The sequence below is a fragment of the Centroberyx gerrardi genome, chromosome 17 (assembly GCF_048128805.1).
Source record: "Centroberyx gerrardi isolate f3 chromosome 17, fCenGer3.hap1.cur.20231027, whole genome shotgun sequence".
Taxonomy (NCBI): domain Eukaryota; kingdom Metazoa; phylum Chordata; class Actinopteri; order Beryciformes; family Berycidae; genus Centroberyx; species Centroberyx gerrardi.
This window is the reverse complement of record NC_136013.1, coordinates 11,785,552-11,804,397: the sequence shown is the minus strand read 5'-3', so window position 1 is coordinate 11,804,397 and position 18,846 is coordinate 11,785,552. Positions and strand designations below refer to the sequence as shown.

The following is an 18,846-nucleotide window of genomic DNA, read 5'->3' as shown; positions in this document are numbered from 1 at the left end:
ACTGCCACCTGTAGGCAATGGTGCAAAGTCGGTGGTGTTAAAAGTCTTTCCTCGACTTAGTTTTCCTCCTTTCCTCACTTCCTTTTTGCTTGCTGTAGGTCAGAGATGAATCTTTCAGCACATAGTGCAAAAGACATAAATAGAAATAATGTAGTTTAATTGCAGTAATTGTCTGTTTTATTGCCATAAAACAAAGAGGACTTTAGTAATGTGACCTGTTGCCAGTACTCACCTGTGGGTGTGTGTAATTACGAGAAGTTTAGATAGGTATGAAGATGATTACGGCTACCAAGAAAGGTATGTTTATTGTGTTCCTTAGTTGCCTAGTTACAGGGCAGCGTGGCTCTAATCATGCTGTTACAGCGTAGATTAATCTTTCAGCTACACACAACATCAGTGCTCCTAGACTGTCTACTTTGACTCAATTATACATGGGTCCTGTGAGAAATTAAAAGTTGTGCTCTCTGGCTTGTTTAATAGGCCGGTCTGTAAATCTGTTTACAGTATGCTTGGCGCCTGTAAATTTCTTGTTGTGAACTCATGTGCACCTTATGTTTCTGTGTGTGTATTTGCACAGCAGTATGCATATCATTCCCTCCCTGTGATTTGGGAAATGCTTTTGTTTATGCATGTCTTTGACGGTGAACATATTTGAATATATATTTGAGAGTCTGTTTGTTTGTGTGTGTGTGTGTGTGTGTGTGTGTGTGTGCATGCCTGTGCTCTCATTGAGGAAGCCCAGGGGAGGGAAAACACAGTTAACTGGGCCACTTGGATCAGCCATGCAGAGCTAATGAGGTTGAAATGTGTCGAGCAGCAACCTCGGGAAGCTGTTGCTGACCACACACACACACACACACACACACACACACACACACACACACACACACACATAAACACACTCACAGACAAATGCACTCACACATTTAGGATTCCAACCCTTGCTTCTTGCTGTTCTAGGTTAAACAACCACACACACACACCTCACTGAGGGAAGACGAGATGGAGGAAAGTGCACAGTCAGAGACGGGGGTGGGGAGGCGAGATTCTATTTTGTGTTTCTGAGAGCAAGAGAGAAGTGATGACAGATTTTTGGGGAATGGAAATCTTAACTGCCCACACTGACTTCCTCAAAGATCTCTTGTGCTTTTGGTTTTGTATGAAATAATCACTCCTAAAACACATCTGCGATTGACTTCCAAACTGTGCTTCAACAACTTAATTGCTTCCATTTCTCCCATGCTATCTCACTTAGAACATAGCTGTTACAACTTTTATGACTGGCATTGTTCACCCAAATTAAATTACCTCCCTCAGAATCATGATTAAAGTCCAACAGCATGAACTGTTGGTCTGTAAAAATGGCTAGGGCTGTACACCCCCATCCGGTTTATAGCTGCTGGTTGCTGCTAGAGTGAAAATCAAAGTAGAGAAAGGGAAGTTAATTCATCCTCTTGCCAAACGCACCAATCGATCATCAGAGGAGAGTGTATTGTGAGCTATTACAGCTAGAGTGAATTAAGTTCTCAGTCCTCTGTTCAACACAAGGTCTTTATTTCCCTTGAACATAGAAGAGCTTGGTAAAGTCGCTCTCTCTGTACGTCTCGCACTCCATATCCCTTCTCTTTCTAGTGCGATTGTTTAAGGCCACTGCTTGTCATTGTGTCTCTGCTGCCTTGCTGTCTGTCTTATTTTGTGCAGTATAAAGGAAGAGAGCGCATAGAGGAAGTGTACTGTACGACTTCAGGGTCGCCCCTCTGTGATGGAAAAACAAAGCACAAAGCGGATGAAGGGGGAGTTGTCATTTAGTCTTGCTGTCTTAGGTGCAAATGTCGCCCTCTCTTTGTGCGGTGTGTGTGTGTGTGACTGTCGTGTTTATTTTTGTATTCCATTATACAGTACATTAGCTGTTTTAACATGACTGGGGAGCTTGTCTGGAGTGGTTCAGTATCAGTTTTACACCAGTCAAATAGCTGAATCATGTCAGCTCTGTGAATTCAAGGTTAGTGAAGGCTTTTTATACTCTAAACAGTCCCTTGCTGTGCTGTATATATTGCACTCCATCCTGTAGGATCAGGTTTAACCATACAAATAACATGTTGACTAAGCAAGAAAAAGGGACCCAGGCTGTCTCTCCTAGTGATGTAAAGATGCAATCCTGTATTGATCTAAATATAGTCAAATATATTCACATATTTTCTTGATTTTCACATTTTTAACCCACCATACTGTTGCTCATAATACTGTCTTACAAATGTTTGGAATTATTTACAATTGTTAAATGTTTTATAGCTTTAAAATGCATGACATTCATATTTGCCCGTCCCATACATTGTGTGTGCAAAAACTATTCAGAGTGGGGGAAAATGTCTTCAATCCAATAAATCACTATGTAAACAAAGGCAGTACATGCATGCCAGTGTTTCCACAGGGGGCGCCATACTGCAGTTACAGATTATGACTCTAAATATACTGTATACATGTCATGAGTCAGCCAGACAACCCATCTTACTGACAGGGTAATATTGCCTCAGTGTCTGTCTGTCTGGCCTCCTTGGATCTTACAATGACTGCTGATCTTAATGTGACTTGACGTTATAACAGCCCCTGCTATTAAAATGACACCACAGGTATCTCACAAAATCTCCTTTATCCTCTGCTATTCATTCTCTTTGTTGTTCTTTAGCTTTGTGTGCAGGAGAATGAGATGCATGTCTAATCTACTAATCTTACCGAAATCTAACGCTCGGAGTAAAACACCCACTTCTACTGTACGAACAACATGTTGATTCTCCCTGAAGCCCTCGGCAAGCCATTGTTTTACAAATAACCATGATTACCCTTTTCAGCAGCACTCACCTACTGGTGGACAGATGAGAGATGTGCATTTGTGTGTCAGCCTTAGATTATTGGGTTTGCCAGCAGTGGAGCAAAGTGCTGGATACAATGCAATGTTGCCACCCACACAGTCCTGCAAATACACTCTTCTCTCTTTCTCTCTTTCTCTCTCTCTCTTTCTCCTTCACACACACAAGCATACACACTGTCACACACACTGACCCTTTCTTACATCTGCTTTCTTCACAGAACGGGCAGAGCACTACTGAGGATGGAGTCACGCCTGATGTCAAGGTATGAGGCCTCTCTGGGCACATGCACACTCGCACACACACACACACACACACTCGCAAATGCACACACACACTCACACACACACACACACACACACAAATGTGAGTCAGTGTTAATGCAGCTCAACACCCAATAGATGAGATTCTGAGGAGACAAATCCTGCATAGAATTCTTGGCCGCTGTGTGTTTTGTATGAAGGACGAGCGAGAGGAGGCAAACTTCGACAAAAGGAAAAAGTCTCTTCAATGAATCTTTCTTTCAAGCCGTCTCCGTCTGTGAAAAGGAGGGAGAGAAGGCCGTCATGCTCTCACGTGTCTGTGCTCACGGACGTGTGTGTGTGTGTTAACTTATTAGTTTATCAGTTGTATTGACAACCCTCAGAGGGCATTAATGTGTTGTTGTTACTGCCTGAGTGAGTGTGTCAGGCAGATAGACAGGGTTCAACTGTGTATAGTGATGTGTCTGAGTCAATATAATAGGCCCATAATGGTGCATTTCCTCCTCTGTGCTCTTAACATGTTAACACTTCCCGCACACATGTGGACGGATACACGCATTCATGCACATACAAACACACATGCAAACACACACACACACACACAGACACACAGAGAATCATTGAGTCAGCCCTTTCCTGGCTCTTGGCTCACCCTCCATGCTTTATTGTCCAACCCTGAAACGTGATCCTGTTTCCTCCGGTAGACTATTACTCTCCAGCCGCATAGCAGAGGACAAGGAAATGTTCCTCCTTGCTTCTCCTCTTTTTTTTTTTTCATTCCTCGCTCTCAAGGGGGAGAGGAGCTGAAGAGCATGTCGGGCCGAGCTTCTTGTCTTTCAGCTCCGAACAATGCGCTCTGACCGAGGCGGAGCTGAGAGCGCTGCATGTGAAAGAGGTTTTTTAGTCAAAGCAGCCCGTCTGAACAGCAACACATTAGCAGAGAGAAACAGCCACAGCCTCTGTTCAAAGCCTCCAATTCAGCCATTAACGTTTGCTGAAAAAAAAAAATGAGATGCAGACTTCAAAGCTTTCTGTTGAGCAAAACACGTTTTTTTTTCCCAAGAAAAATATACTGTTTTGAATTTGAATTTGAATGGTATAAGTAAACAGGCAGTGTTGCCATAACATGCGGCGTGCATTGCGTTAATTGATTGGGGAGGATTTCAGTAATCTGATAACTTCTGTAATCTTGTTAATTAAGATGAGCTCCAACTGGCTGGTGGATTTCCTGCTTGGGTTTCTGAGCGGGTGGCAACACACATCCCCAATTTCTCAAACAAGATGGATAGACAGCGAGAGATGGAATAGGATGATGCATTTTGAATTGCGTAAGGTGGGAATAAGTCAGTAGTCTTTAAATAGCTTCATCAATAATGCACTTCACACTGAGGGATCAGATCTTGATTATCATCGGGGACGGGGATAGACCTCGTCCGCAGACCTCTCTGGCACCATGCAGTCAAGGCAGGTCTAGCCAGGCTCTACAGTGATCGATGCCGCGCTGCTGTTTAAATGCTGGGAATCTGATAATGGCTTCTATTATCTACTCTAGCCATGGGAGTTACCTGGCTCCCACAGAGCTAGTGGGAGGGATGGAGGGCAAGAGGGGGGGGGGGGGGGGGGGAATGTAAGGAAGGAGACGGAGGGAGAGAGAGAGAGAGAGCGAGATGGTAATCGCTCTGCATCCAGGAATACAGGATGACATACCAGTTCCTAGTACCTGACCTTTTTCAGCCTAGCTGGTAGAACTAGAATTAAACCTTAAAATAGACTTAAAAACAGTGACAGCCTTAATGAGCCATCTAACATCCTGTGACATATATCTGTCTCTCTCTCTCTCTATCTCTCAGACTCTCTCTCTCTCTATCTCTCTCTATCTCTCTCTCTCTCTCTCTCTGTCTCTCTCGCTCTCTCGCTCTGTATGTCTCTGTCTCTCTGTCTCTCTGGCTTTCTATCACACCTATTCATATGGTGTGAAGCTGGCACATACGAACGAACATATTACTTGGCTAATAGAGCTCCTATTGTCCGTCCCTCCCTGCTGAGGGAGGTAAGGCATCCAGGCAGGGAACCAGGCACCAGGCTACTGTTCACGGGGTCTGAACTGAACCCAGTCACCTTGCTCTCTTCTCTTGCCTCCTTGGGGATTTCATAATATAGGCTGAGTGCATGCTTCGAGTCGTGTAGTATTTGAAGAACTGCGGACAGAATATAAATATAGAACGAAACAGGATAGGAATGGAATGGAGTTCAGTAGAGCAGTAGCGATATAAGAAGTGAAAAGGCAGTAACGTTGATTTCTCTCTCGGCATCTCCCCAACTCTCATCACCTCCCTGCAGTTTAAAACAGATTAAAACTTGGATTCTGGTGTGATAGTAGCTATTACCAACAAATAGCCTCTTGTGAAGTCTGTTGTTGGGATGAGCAGGCGACATAGCACAGTCACCTGAGAAGAAACTCAACTGAGCAGTCTCGTCCAACAGGGATGATATTACCCAGCAATTTACTATCTGGCAGTGAGCCAGCCTTGCAGTGGTGTGCTCCCACACAAGTGTAGAAATGGGCCAATTTCTATCCGCAAATCATATCAAACCCATTTGCCCTAGAGGATACCTGAGGGGAAAATATGACGGATTTGTTCACAAAGCTGAAACGATGCATATGACAACCTCAGTTTCAAGAGAGTTGAGCCTCACAATAAGGTGATTTGAAAGACGCGTCCCATGTGTGATATCTTGGTGAGAATTCGGCTGTCTACCACATGACAGTTCAAAGTGGAAATGAATTAGCCTAGCAAACTAGGCCGACCTTACAGAGAGATCTAGTAAGGAAGGAAGCATTTGTTATATCACTTTACCCAATCGTGTTATATGTGTTAAGTTATGGCTTCATGAGAAAGCCACATATTGATCTGAACTGGACTAATCTAGCCAGCCAGACCTCACTTAACTGTGACCTCCCATAAAAGCAGTTAGGACAAACCTTTTTGGCCTTGTGCTTCATGCTACAGATTAGAGATTTTACAGTTTTTAATGCAACATTGAATTAACGCTTAACAATTTGCCTCTGGTCCGAAAGATGACAATGCGCTGCTATGGATAATAGCTCCTCTTTTAGACAACTATCTAATTGTTCAGCAGTAGGACTGTTCAGAAACCTAAATCAAAAGCACTGGTTACCATACTCGCATCTGCCAGAAAGAACAGCACTCACTACCATGCAATTCAGCACAGATATACACCAAACACCAGCTCATCAAATCTAACAACCAGTTATAATGCCATGGGAAATAATTTTAGATCCTGGACGAGCCCCCAATTACATTACGACCCTGGGTTGGCCCAGGAGAGGAGGGGAGTAGCACATGGCTGGTTGGAAGAAATGAAGAACCAGGTGTGCAAACGAAAGAACGGTTTCACTACAAAACGGGAAGCTTAAATTGTTAAGTAGGCTGCAGGGTTGAGCCAATGTCAAAATAACAAACAAACCATGTCTACCTTGAAATGAAAACACACTAGTCAGCCTAACCAAAAGAAATGACAGTAGCAATACTAGCTCCCTAACTGACCAAAAACGGGAGAAAAAGGAGGAGTACAAGAAACACCAATGCAGGACAAATGGCTAGTGACCATCAGGGGCGTAACACCTGACCTGAAGAAATTGTAATATTATTCTCTAACTGTTGAGAAAATGTATCAGTTGTCATGGTTTCGTATCAAAGGAACTGACAGCCAGCCTGGCAGAGGGAAGCAGGGTTATAATTGGATAATTCACGATTTTCTATACTTCTGTAAATGGAGGACACATTCTGAGCACACAGGCAGCTTTTGTAGTTGACATAAAGGAGGGGGGGGGTCTCACAAAGCAGCCGCTAAAATCGTCTTTGGTGCTCTAATTCATTATGGCCTAAATAATGGTAATGGAGCATGATGAGAGAGAAAATGGTGTATTGGAACAGAGCTGTCGCAGTCTGATGGACAACTACACACACGCCAAGTCACGTATGAGAATTAACTTCCTTGGAAGAAGCAATGTGGAATGTCACGGTGTCTGGGTGACATATTGCCGGTGTTCATGGCACTGGTTGCCTTGGTATTTGAACTGCAACTCTTAGGAATTTGGTGAGGTTTGGTGACCGCTCAGTGTTAAAGCTTAATGAGCTGGGGAGAAAATTATGTCAGATCTGAGCAAAAAATGTGTTTTTTGATAGGGGGGGACAGATTTTTAATATTTGAATGCCATAAAGTGTGCTTGATTTATCTTGCCAGACACTTAAACAGAGTCAGAATGTGAATATCACTAGCAAGTTTTCTTTCTATATTTTTTTCACGTTACATTTTTTGACTGCTACTTTCCCCCTGATCCGATTGGTATATGAGAGGACAGCCTTGAAGAAAGTTATTTTTTTAAATGTAATATAATACACACAACTAGGAGAAAGATGGAGGATCTGAAATCACTTAAGTTTGCATTAGGGTCGCTGAGGTTTAGCTTTGTCAAGTCAAGTTTATTGGTGTATAGCCCTTAGTTACAGTTACAGGCTCAAAGGGCTTCACAACGCCCACATTATGAAAACAATAAATAAAAATGACTTCCCCCAACCTTAGACCCGTCACTATGGATTGACTATACTGTGGTGATTATTCTTCACTTAAACTGTTTCATTCATATTTTATAAAGTTACAGCCTGGGTTCAGATGCGGGTCATATTTGTTTGAAGCATGAATAATGTAGTAGAGAGATGATGCTGGGCATGATGAGCACACATTCTACAAGCAAAACTTGTTAACAGGTTTTGTCAATATGTTAGTTTTGCTCCTTTTTTACAGCACTTTTCACATTTATTTTTCTGATGCTCCTGTGTCAGAACCAGAATTGAAATTGGAGGTCCCAAAAGTGTCCATAACCCATGTACAGAACCTTGCTCACTGACGTGTTCGCCCACATTTGTATGTGCACACCAGTTTTTACGTGCACAGCCTCACACATATTGTACTAAGCTGAAGCTGATGGTCCGGTACGGTTTTATATGTATTCATGGTAGAATGAGCACTGAATTTTATTAAGAAAAACACAGCATTTGGTGAAAAACACATGCGTAGAAGGCAATTTTGTCTGTGTGTTTCCCACTCCTTTATGAACTCCCACCTACCAAGCCTGAGGGCAGAGAGAGGGGAGGTAATGCCTTTTCCATTGGTGTCACTGACATTTTTTTCAAGGCCTTAATGTAGATAATGGCTTTTTACTGGGGAGAGGTGCTGAGCAGGTGGTATTTGTGCTTGACTGACCGACTGACGAGAGGGCAGAGGGGGAAGAGAGGGGAGCGAGGGAGCAGTCAGCATGGGAGGAAAGAGGAACAGCAAGGAAAAGAGAGACTGGGTGAGAGAACAGAGAGAGGAGAGGAAATAGAGGGCTGCTGATGCATAGTTCTCTCTCCCGTCAGTCAAGTATGGAGACAGTAGGGGGCTTCATGACTAAAGAAAGACTCAGCATGTAAGAGGCAAAAAAGGAAGGAGTGGCAGAATAATTCAGCACTTCCGACTCACACACACTGAGTCTGTTGAAAATGATGTTTGTGACACACTCTCTCACACGCACACATGCCCCTGTGTATATGTTGGTGTGTGTGGTAGTAATGCATCAGAGAACACTGACTATGTTTACATTGAAAGGGCTTGAAAGGGATTATCTGTCTAAACCGACTAAAAGGTAATCGGTGGCATGCATGAGAGAGCATGTGATCAGCTGTTTATAGCAGTTTATAGTTTATAGCTGCTGATCGGAATGATCTAATTTCTGACTTGTGCAGTGATGCCTCTTTTTCTTTTTAGCAATAATTGTCCAGCCACTATTAGCCTACTTGATACATGACCACCACCTGCACACTGGGAGACTAATGACTATTGGTCGTTTTGCACACGGATGCCATTGCCAAAACTATAAAGGCCCAAGACTACTAGGCCTAATTATGGCCAATAACCCTTATGGATGAGAAACCTCAATACACACCAAATCTTCATAAGATTAATATGTGGCTCCGTAGCATCTGAGTTTTCTGGTTGTGTTAATTTATTCATGGATGAGACTGTCTCATCAGGACCAACGCTAATCCAACTCATAACAAGAAGGCGCTGTCAACTGGAATCACAGCTTCTCCATAATTCATCAGTCTATTACAGACATCAATGTACCTGTAGTGTGTGAATGAATAATACGCAAGAGCATGCATGCCATGACCAATTCTGAGATGAAGGCCAATTGAAGGTTTACATGACTGCAGTTGGATTTGATGAGCGGATTGTCAATGGGATAATCCAGCATTTCCAAGAGGATTGCATTGTCACCCGGATTGGCTTTGGTCAGTTTATTCTAAAACGATTAGGTGTTTGTATGAGGTCCTGTCATTGAGAATAAGTCTGGAAAAAGTCAAATTAATACTATTATTTGACTGTGTGTAAACATAGTCACTGTGGGTTTTGATCCTTTGTACCAATGGCTAATCTATATCTGGATTATCCTGCGGTTGCTAACCACCATGTGTATACAAGTGTGTGCTTGTGAAGGTGTGTTTTTGCCCTAATGTTCATGTGTGCGCTGATCAGAAGGAAAGCACAGTGGAACCTTGGTGTTGAGTGTTTCCAAGACTGATTAAATATTTACCAGTGGAGAGAGTGTGTGTAGGCAGGGATTGCAGATTACATGATGAGCTTTTTGACCTCTGGGCTACCGTAGAGCGCTGCAGGGGCTGGGAAGTCAGGAAATGGGAAAGTCAAAGCTGCACAGCCACAGTGTTTGTGTAACCATAAGCCTCTCTGTGTGCACATGCATGTTGTAGGCATGGTAACTGCTCTCTCCTTCTTACACAACCCTGAGCTAATGCTTGATCTATGTGCCATTGCCCACCCCCTACACCACATACACACAGGTATTGAAACGCACACAAACACACACACATGCACACATACATTCCACAAAGCTACTAGACCACCAACATACACACACTAAGCCCTCCTCTCCAACTCTTGTATTATCTCTCTCTATATATAATCTTAAACCCTGACTACCAACATGGCCTCAACATGTTGGTGTGCCATCTGTTTTATGCAGCATCTTTGCAGTCAGGCATGTTCCCTGCTCAGTGTCTCGTCCGGAGAGGAGTGTGCGTGTGTGTGTGTGTGTGTGTGTGTGTGTGTGTGTGTGTGTGTGTTCCAGTATTCAAGTCATGGTCATTGTGGCACATTAGCATCATAAACATGCCTGCAGTCAGTGACTCTAGTACAGGATGTAATATATTGTCATAGTAGATGAGCATGGATGGGGATGAGCCTCTGCAAGTCACATCGGTCAGGAATTAACCCTGCACACCATCACTATGGCAGCCGCTGCCAGAACATCCAGTTCTACATGTGTGTGTGTGTGTGTGTGTGTGTGTGTGCGCGCGCCGATGCGTGTGTTTATGTGAGAGTGAAAGAATCACAACTCTCGGTGCCTCTTCATGAATGGTATCTGGTTGCTAAGTTACTGTCGATGGCACTAAGACAGAAGAAGATTGAGGGAGGGGACAATAACTGGAGTACAGAAAAGCTGGGGAAGAGAGGAGAAGGAAGGAAAAATAAATGGAGATGAAAACGGACGAGGAGAAGAGAACGGGACAAGGGAGAGGAAGGTTCTGCTGTGCTATGACATGAGTTCAGGCTCAGCAACCATGCTGTCATCAACCATTACCCTTACCCATTCTTCAAAGGGGATTGCGGGTCGGGGGGGGGGGGGGGGGGGGTTCCTCTGACTTCCACAGATACTGTGAGAGAGAATTAGTCTGGGCAGTCTCGGAACGTGACTTGGTGTATGCCTATAGATAGAAACCCGGAAGCAAGGGGAAGAGAAGGGGTTCTCACCATTAAAGTAAAGTCACAGTAAAATGACAACATTGTTGCGTCCTGGAGGTTGGAATGTTTTAATTTGGAAGAATCTGGGATTTGTGGTCAAGATTATATGCAAAGCACTGAGTCACTTTCTGTGTGTGTTACAGTCCAACCTGCCCACATTTGAACAGTTCCTCCCTGCATTATGTCCCGCCCCAACATCGTGTTTCAACCAGAAATGCATTGAATTACGGAAGCAAGACAGCATCAAAATGCCGTTTCCTTGTGACTGTAACAAGCCAACTTTCTGTCTTCACCTATCTTGAGTTTCAGTGGAATGTTTAACATAATACATGAATGTTGTCATTGACACTCCTTGCTGTTTCTGTTGTTAGACAACTGCACAACCATAAAAAAGTGACTTCATTCAGAGTAACAAAGTTCTGACAGCCAGGAGTTATGTAGCAAAACGTCAAAAAGAAAAAATGATAGCTAACAAGCTAGTATAACACCTAGCAACATTCTGAGTCTTTGTCTCCTTTGACAGCGGATGTCAAAAAATGACAAAGAGTTACTATGCACTTTTTCTGTACTACAAATATATAACTGTGGGGAAAATATACCTACATCATGATATGTGACTGCTGTCGTTAGCCATACTTAGCCAGTTGGCATTTTAGTGGTTTTAGACAAGCGGATTTTAATGGCGATGTATTGGTATCTAAAAAATAACAACGAAATATGTGATACAATACAATACAACAAATATTTATTGCCGGTTTACAGCAAAAGTGACAGAAACATGATTTTTAATATTGGCGTTAATGGGGAGTCTCATACGATGTTTGTCTTCCCCTTCTTTCCAGTTGTGTCCTTTTCTATCTGCTCTCTTTAGTGGGCATGCTGTAAGTATGGCTCCTTTGAGGCCTTTCAATCTGGTAAATTCACTCAACCCTCTCTTCAAAGGGCTGAAGGGCAGACAATGACGAGAGAGTAATAATAAAAGAAAGAAATAATAATTTTCTACCTTCTCTGTTGCTCCTTTCTTCTTCTCTCCCTGCTTCAGCTGTCTTCATCTTGGCTAGCATCGCTACAGGGGCTGTTTGCATTTCACCTCATGATGAAATGCATCCTAACACTTAAAACCGGTTCACCTCTTTGCCCCCTCTGCTTTTGCTGACTAATAGTAGGTGGATTTTTACGAAGAATCTGGGCCTGTATGTGGGACGATTCTTGGCACTGGAGTGTGATTTGCCCTAAAGTCCTACTGCAGCTCATATTCAGACCTGGGTGTAGTACTGTTGTGTTTGCAAAGAAATCTCAACATTTATGTAAACCTACATGGAGTACCAGATGGGTGGAGTTTGCTACATAAATCACATACTTCAGTGTTCTGTGATTCACAATTAACCTGGCACTATATACCGATATGGTACTCCCAACCATCTGGTGCTCCTAGCAAGTTAAAACAAATGCCAAGAATTATTTGCAATACTGTTATGATCATATGACCAGGCCAGCGTTCCTGGATCAGTTTCCTTCAAATATTTTAAACATAGACCCAGAATTAATTTATACAGTTCTACAGTATTTTGCTGTCTGCAGATGTCAATACCTTTTTTTTTCCTCTATGCTGCATTGACAGCTTTTTATTTTTTTCTGTCCTGTTCTTTCCTTTTTTCTTAGCTTTCTCCTCCCTCCAAACCTTCGGTTGAAACGCCCTTGAGCAAGGCACTCGACCCCCAGTTGCTCCAGTTGAGCGTCTTTGGGATGAAAAGTAAAAGACTTGCTTTATACTAGACAGCTGCTAGATGTATGAATGTGAAATACAACTTTGCAGGAAATGTGCATGTATGCTCAGCAAGCCTTCCTTGGCTCAATAAAGGTAAAACAAATACAATAAAACTTTATGGAAGGAGTGGAGAGAGACAGAACAGAACAGGACAGAGAGAGGCTGTTGAGTCATCCATTTCAGCTTGTTTTTGGCTAGATTCTACAGCATTAACAAACATTCTTAGAGATGGAAAGTGTCAATATTTCATAGTTGACTTGATCCCCATCTTGCAACAGAGTGTGAAATCCAGCCAGTGGAGTAATGTGTTATGCCGGCATCTGCTTGGCTGCGCTCCCCAGTGAGCGGAGGCCTGTATTAACAAGGTTTGGACACGCCTTGGAGCTCTGCAGAGCTAAACACTTCACATTCCACTGCAGGGTTAGAGGGAGGGCCTCTTTAGGGGAGAGCAAGGCAGAGGAAGGGGGTCGGAGAGGATGGGACAGGGAGCGGGGTTGGAGGTAAAGGGAGTGCAGATGTCCGTGACTGACTATATCATCTCTGGCTTAAGGATGTAGCCTGACATGTACTTAGACATGTTCATGTAGAGCTCTGAGTCAGCTGGTGCGAACATGTATATGTGTGTGTGTGTGTATGTGTGCCTGTGTCTGTGTGGCTGGGTGCAAATATGTCTCTGGGTGCCTTTACATACATTATGTGCATGTGTGATGCCTTGCGCTCCAGTTCTGAACTCACTGACACTCACAAAACTGCATGAATTGACATATTCTGTGTCTGTTAGGTTCGTCCCTCCTTTATTTTTAGAACATCGGTGATGATGATGTTGTGGAAAATCCAATATGATGTGCTGCTGTCTGTCGTTTTTTGTTCATTTCTGCCAATTGAGCAGAAAACTTGGTGTTTTCGTGTGGACATTTGTGCGTGTGTGTGGGTGTGAGTTCATAAGAATTGGTGATGCTGATTGAACCAGGGTGAAGAGGTGGGGGAAACAAAAATGTCAACTTTTACATTTTAATAAGGGGAATCGCTGATGGCAGCAATGTGGCACAGACTCAGAGGTGACTTTGATTCTGCCCATCGCAGATGTGGCACTAACGCACACACACACATGCCCACACACATACACACACACACCCTGACAGACAGTAAGAATAGTAAGCTCCAGGGTGTGTGTTTTTATAGCACTGTTCTGCTGACAGCTCTGTCAGTGTTATCATTCAGTAGTTTGAGAGTATCGTCTTGGATCACACTTTTGTGACAGGCCACAAAGGAGGCAGCTTCATACAGACACACACACACACACACACACACACACACACAGACACTGACAGGGTGTTGCTGGGAGGCAGCCAGACCCAGGCCCAGATATAGCAGAGGAACAGACATATAGAACAGTGTGTACAGCGTTTTCCTGTCTGCTCCTGAACCGAGACGTTTGATTCTGCTTGTTTGTTTCTGTTGGACTGCTCTTCCTTTTCCCACTGTGTACCATAGTGTACAGTCTCCCCATTCCTACCTGATACAATTGACTCGCCTCTAAAATAACTATTGGTTAGGATTATTCGCTGGTGTCAGACTCGGCGTGTGTGTATCTGTTCAGGTGTGTGTTTACCCTGCAGCTCCATGTAGCCCCCTGGCCTTCTGCTTAAAGTCCATTACAGAGTGCGAGACCTAATTAAGAAGGAATAGTATTGGCTGGCTTCTTTTGCTTAGATTTCTTTCTCTCTCTCTTTCTTTTTCTCCCCTCGAGAAAGTATTAGCCTTCATACCTGAGCACCTCATTTCATTTCCTGGGTGTGTGATTAGCTGCTAGCTCTCACAGTATTGAGTAGAGAGCTGCTCATAGATGATACACCTAACGACTTACATTGGCATGCCAGGAGCCAGAATGGACAGCGTAGCAGCTCACAAAGTGTTACACAAATGCCGCGGTCTTCTGATGAAATGCCAGAGGATTACACTTCCATAAAATTAGATTCACAGACTAAATTCTCTTCTTCTAGCACCTTCTGAACATCCAAATTATAGCTCAGCATGGGAAAAGCTCTACTAATGGAGCATAGGGTCAAGAAAGACGGATCTTGGAAGGCCTCTATTATTATCTAAGTATTGTACACACAAGTGTATTGTATTATTATCACCTCACCAGTCACCACTATGTGTTTACTTATCTGCTGCATATCTTTTAGTGTACACTTTGGGCCAGATGTATAAAACTCAGTGTAGACTCAAGACCAAAAATCTGTGTATGCACAAAATTGGAATCATGCATACACAGTCTTTTCCTCAGATGTATAAACCCTGCTTACATGGTGCTCACACATTTTTCTGCTTTGTAAATGTCAATCATTGTGAGCCTGTGTGCATGTGCAGCCTAATGAGCCTAATGCCCACTGTGACTGTGACTACACTCTTATTTCACCTGGTTTGCACATAAATGCCAGTCATTATCATGGGCCAGAAAATCAGCATGAACTCTAAAACTTGTTCTTAATCTTGCATCGGCAACATCCTCCGACAGCGCCAAAGCAGCCATTTTTACACACAGCCATTACACACTGCTATATATTGAGTCATAATAGCCTATTGATTGACAACACATGTGTAGGTCTAATTTATCATCCAATATGTGCAATGAAGCATTGCGTTAGTTCAGCTACAACATGAAAGTCCTGCATGCTACATCAGCTGATCATCAGCTGATCCAAACATACACCAATCACTAGAGCTGTGACTATTATTGTCTCACAAATAATTGCGATTAATGATTTAATTGTCTTTTTCTCCAAGGAGAGTGAGTAATGAACTGAGCACATGAAATGAAAACAAAAATGGGTCACAATATTAAAAATAAATAATGCGCTGAACTGTGAAGTCTTATGTGGCTTTGCAACAAGATCCATGTTACTGCCTGTGCTACATTACAGTGATAATGATGCAATGATTGTGCTGCTTTCTCCCTCCACCACCCCAGCCTCCTCCTGTCTGGCTCCTTATCAGTCAGTATACTTGAGATGGTATGTTTCTGTAGGCTTGTCTCTTGAAATTCGGTGTATTCCATATCTCAGTGATATGTGTCTGCTGGGTTCTGATCTGTATACCCTGGGGGGGGGGGGGGTTGAATGCGCTCCCTGCTGAATCTTTAACATGCTGCTTGGATTGATACGGGGAGCAGAACCTGTGCTGTATAAGAGAGTTCCTGACTGGATTATTGTTATTCCACAATACTGTGTGATTTAGGTGACAATATGAAAACCTACTTACTACTGTTAGAATAAAAATGATGCTTGTAGAAAAAAGGATCACACACCAATGTTGAAACCATCCTGAAACTTGTAAAGCAAACTTGGAAGTACGCACGTCCTCGGGACACATTTTCTTTTTTATAAATTGCGATTTTTTTTGTGTGGAAATTGACGTATGCATGGCCCTTTGTGTTTCTGTGTATGTGTGTGTGGTCGGGCACATAGAGTTTGCTACGCACTTGTCAACCACCTGTGTATTTTTGTCTGTGAATGGGCTTAACACACTCTCGCATTAGGGGTCTCTACTCATTCACCTCTCCAGGACATCATTTGAATGAATGCAAGTACATTAGTTATGGTGGTGTTGATGATTAAATGCAAATAGGTGAGGAACTTTAACGCTGCTAATATTGTAAAAGGGCTATGAAAGATATCAGTGATGTTATATTCGAGAATGTATGGAGTTTAGGACTGCTGTCAAATCCCACAGAACACTGACAGCTGGTTTATAACATTGAAGGATAATTCAGGTTATTTAAAAAACGTTTTAATGCCATAATGCTGATTGATTTTGACCCAGATTTTGTCAGTTATTTGACTGTAGACCTTCATATCTCTCAGATTGCGGGGAGCTACACTCCACTACAGTCCAAAGGGCCAAACGAAACTCAAACAGTCAAACCCAAAAAGCAATTAAAACACGCCCTTTGAGCACAATAGCACTCACACTGTTACACGTCTTTAAATAGCTGTGATTTAACAATTATTACTTGGCATGTCAGATAATAGTCCATTTGATAGTTTTTGGGCATTGCTCACAAACCTCCTTGTGTACCGTACCGGCTGCCGGTCTTCTGCCATGTTCTCGTCATATCAGAAGAAGCAAAAGAACGGGATTTTGTTGCTACAGCTTATATCCTACTTGTAATTACCACTAGGATGTTGACATAAACTTTTTTTCCTGTATGTTCACGACATCCAGTATGACCTGAAAGAAACATCAAGTTTTAGGCCATGGATAATCAGAAAATCAGATGTACGCAGGTCTCACTGTAGTGTGGGTGTTATTGTGTAGAAAATAACATGTTTTAGGTGCTTTTTGGTTTGACTTTTTGAGTTTCCCATTGCCCTGTTAGATTGTATCTGAGAGCATGCCTCCCTCCCTGCATACTGAGAGGCTCTACAGAGAAGTAATTGACAAATATTTGATAAGAATTGATTGGCATGATGGTAAAAACTAGGACAATAAGGCGCAGGTTGAAAATAACTGGAATTATCCTGTCAGAGGTGCGAGAGCTGTGACAAACTCTGCATTGAGATTGATTGATGACAAGAGCTGCTCTCGTCCTAATTAAACTCTTTCAAGTGAATAGACAGTACAAGATATTTTGATGTAGAGCAAGCCATGAAGAGGAAGATGACTGTTATTCAAATGCCGCCTTTTTGAATCAAGTGATAACAATTTGTCAGTTTATTGATAATCGCTCTTCACTTTCCACTATGGAGTGGAGAGGATACAAACTGCAAACTGCTTGAATCTAAATTATTTACAACCAATTAGTTAGGATATAGCTACAGCAATAGAACTGAATTTAATCTTGAATGCACTTGAGAGGATGAAGAATGTTGTTTTTCGCAGCTGTTACCACAGAGCCAGTCAAGATTTAGTTATAATAAGACATTACAGGGTTTATGTTTATTCTCAGGCTTTGCTGTGATAGTTATCGCTGATGTTTGCAAAGTCATGGTCTATACTCAGTAAGCCACATCCTGATTTAACCACTTTGCATATCTCAACATATGAGGGTGTGATTTGACTTCTCTCTCTCTCTCTCTCTCTCATGCTCTCTCTCTCTCGCTCTCTCTCTCTTGCTATCTCTCGCTTTCTTTCTTTCTTTCTCCTCAATTTAATGAGCTTTATTAGCATGTAAGTACAATTCTGTGTATATATTGCCAAAGCTTTGATAGTAATCAATAATAATAGTCTCTAATGATAACACTCTCTGTCTCTCTCTCTGTCTGTCTCTCTGTCTCAATTCAGAAGGGACAGTGTTGGGTTTGTGTTTGTGTGTGTGTGTGTGTGTGTGTGCTTGTAGAGGCAATTCAAGGTTGGAGAGGCAGAGCCAAGACTTGAAGTGTCTCTCCTTTCAAAACTAGCGACCTTTACTGTAGAAGAGGGGATGAATAAGCCAGGATTATGAAATGCAAATATACCTCTGCCTTAACCATATGTTGACTTGAGTGCTTCATTTGCCAGAATAAAGTTGGAGGAGTACAGAGAGAGGATTTTGTTTTCTCTTAATGTAGCATGCATATCCACATAATATAAACTAAAACACTTTCAATGCTTTCTAACTTTTTATGCTTGCCAGAAGGGTAAGCATCTGCCTCTACTGTTGTCACTAAGAGAATGTTGTATTTTTAGAGTTTATTATTGAACTGCACAAGTCTGAAATGCCTGTAACGGTAACCTGTTTTCCCTGTATAAACATATATATTTAGCCACTGTTTTTTCTTGTGTTCTCTGGATATCAGCTAGAAAGATGAATACCAGTGCTGGTCAGAGCTAGAGACTGAGATTTTATTCATAGAACGGTGGGCAGAGAAGAATGGCATAAATCCTCTGCTGCCTCGTTCACTGGCAAGTCTCTGGCAGCAGATCTGATGTAAGTTCAATCATAAACTTTCAACCGGCCAAAATGTAGTCCGGATTTTTCCCTTTCAGAGTTGCCACGGCTGTGGGTTGTGTTGTGTGAAGAGATATATCTGGAGTGTGGAAGTGAATTGCTGTTGAGGATGTAACGTTATTATAGCAG

General features: G+C 42.6%; 1 protein-coding gene across 2 annotated transcripts in view; it reads left to right on the top strand.

Moving 5' to 3' along the window:
• The window catches only part of rps6ka1 (ribosomal protein S6 kinase a, polypeptide 1), a 55,645-nt gene that overhangs the window by 11,771 nt on the left and 25,028 nt on the right, over positions 1-18,846 (top strand). For both annotated transcript variants that reach the window (XM_071910213.2, XM_071910216.2), the window contains exon 2: positions 3,088-3,132. In XM_071910213.2, coding sequence (XP_071766314.1) covers positions 3,088-3,132 — 45 coding nt within the window. The remainder of the gene's footprint in view (positions 1-3,087; positions 3,133-18,846) is intronic.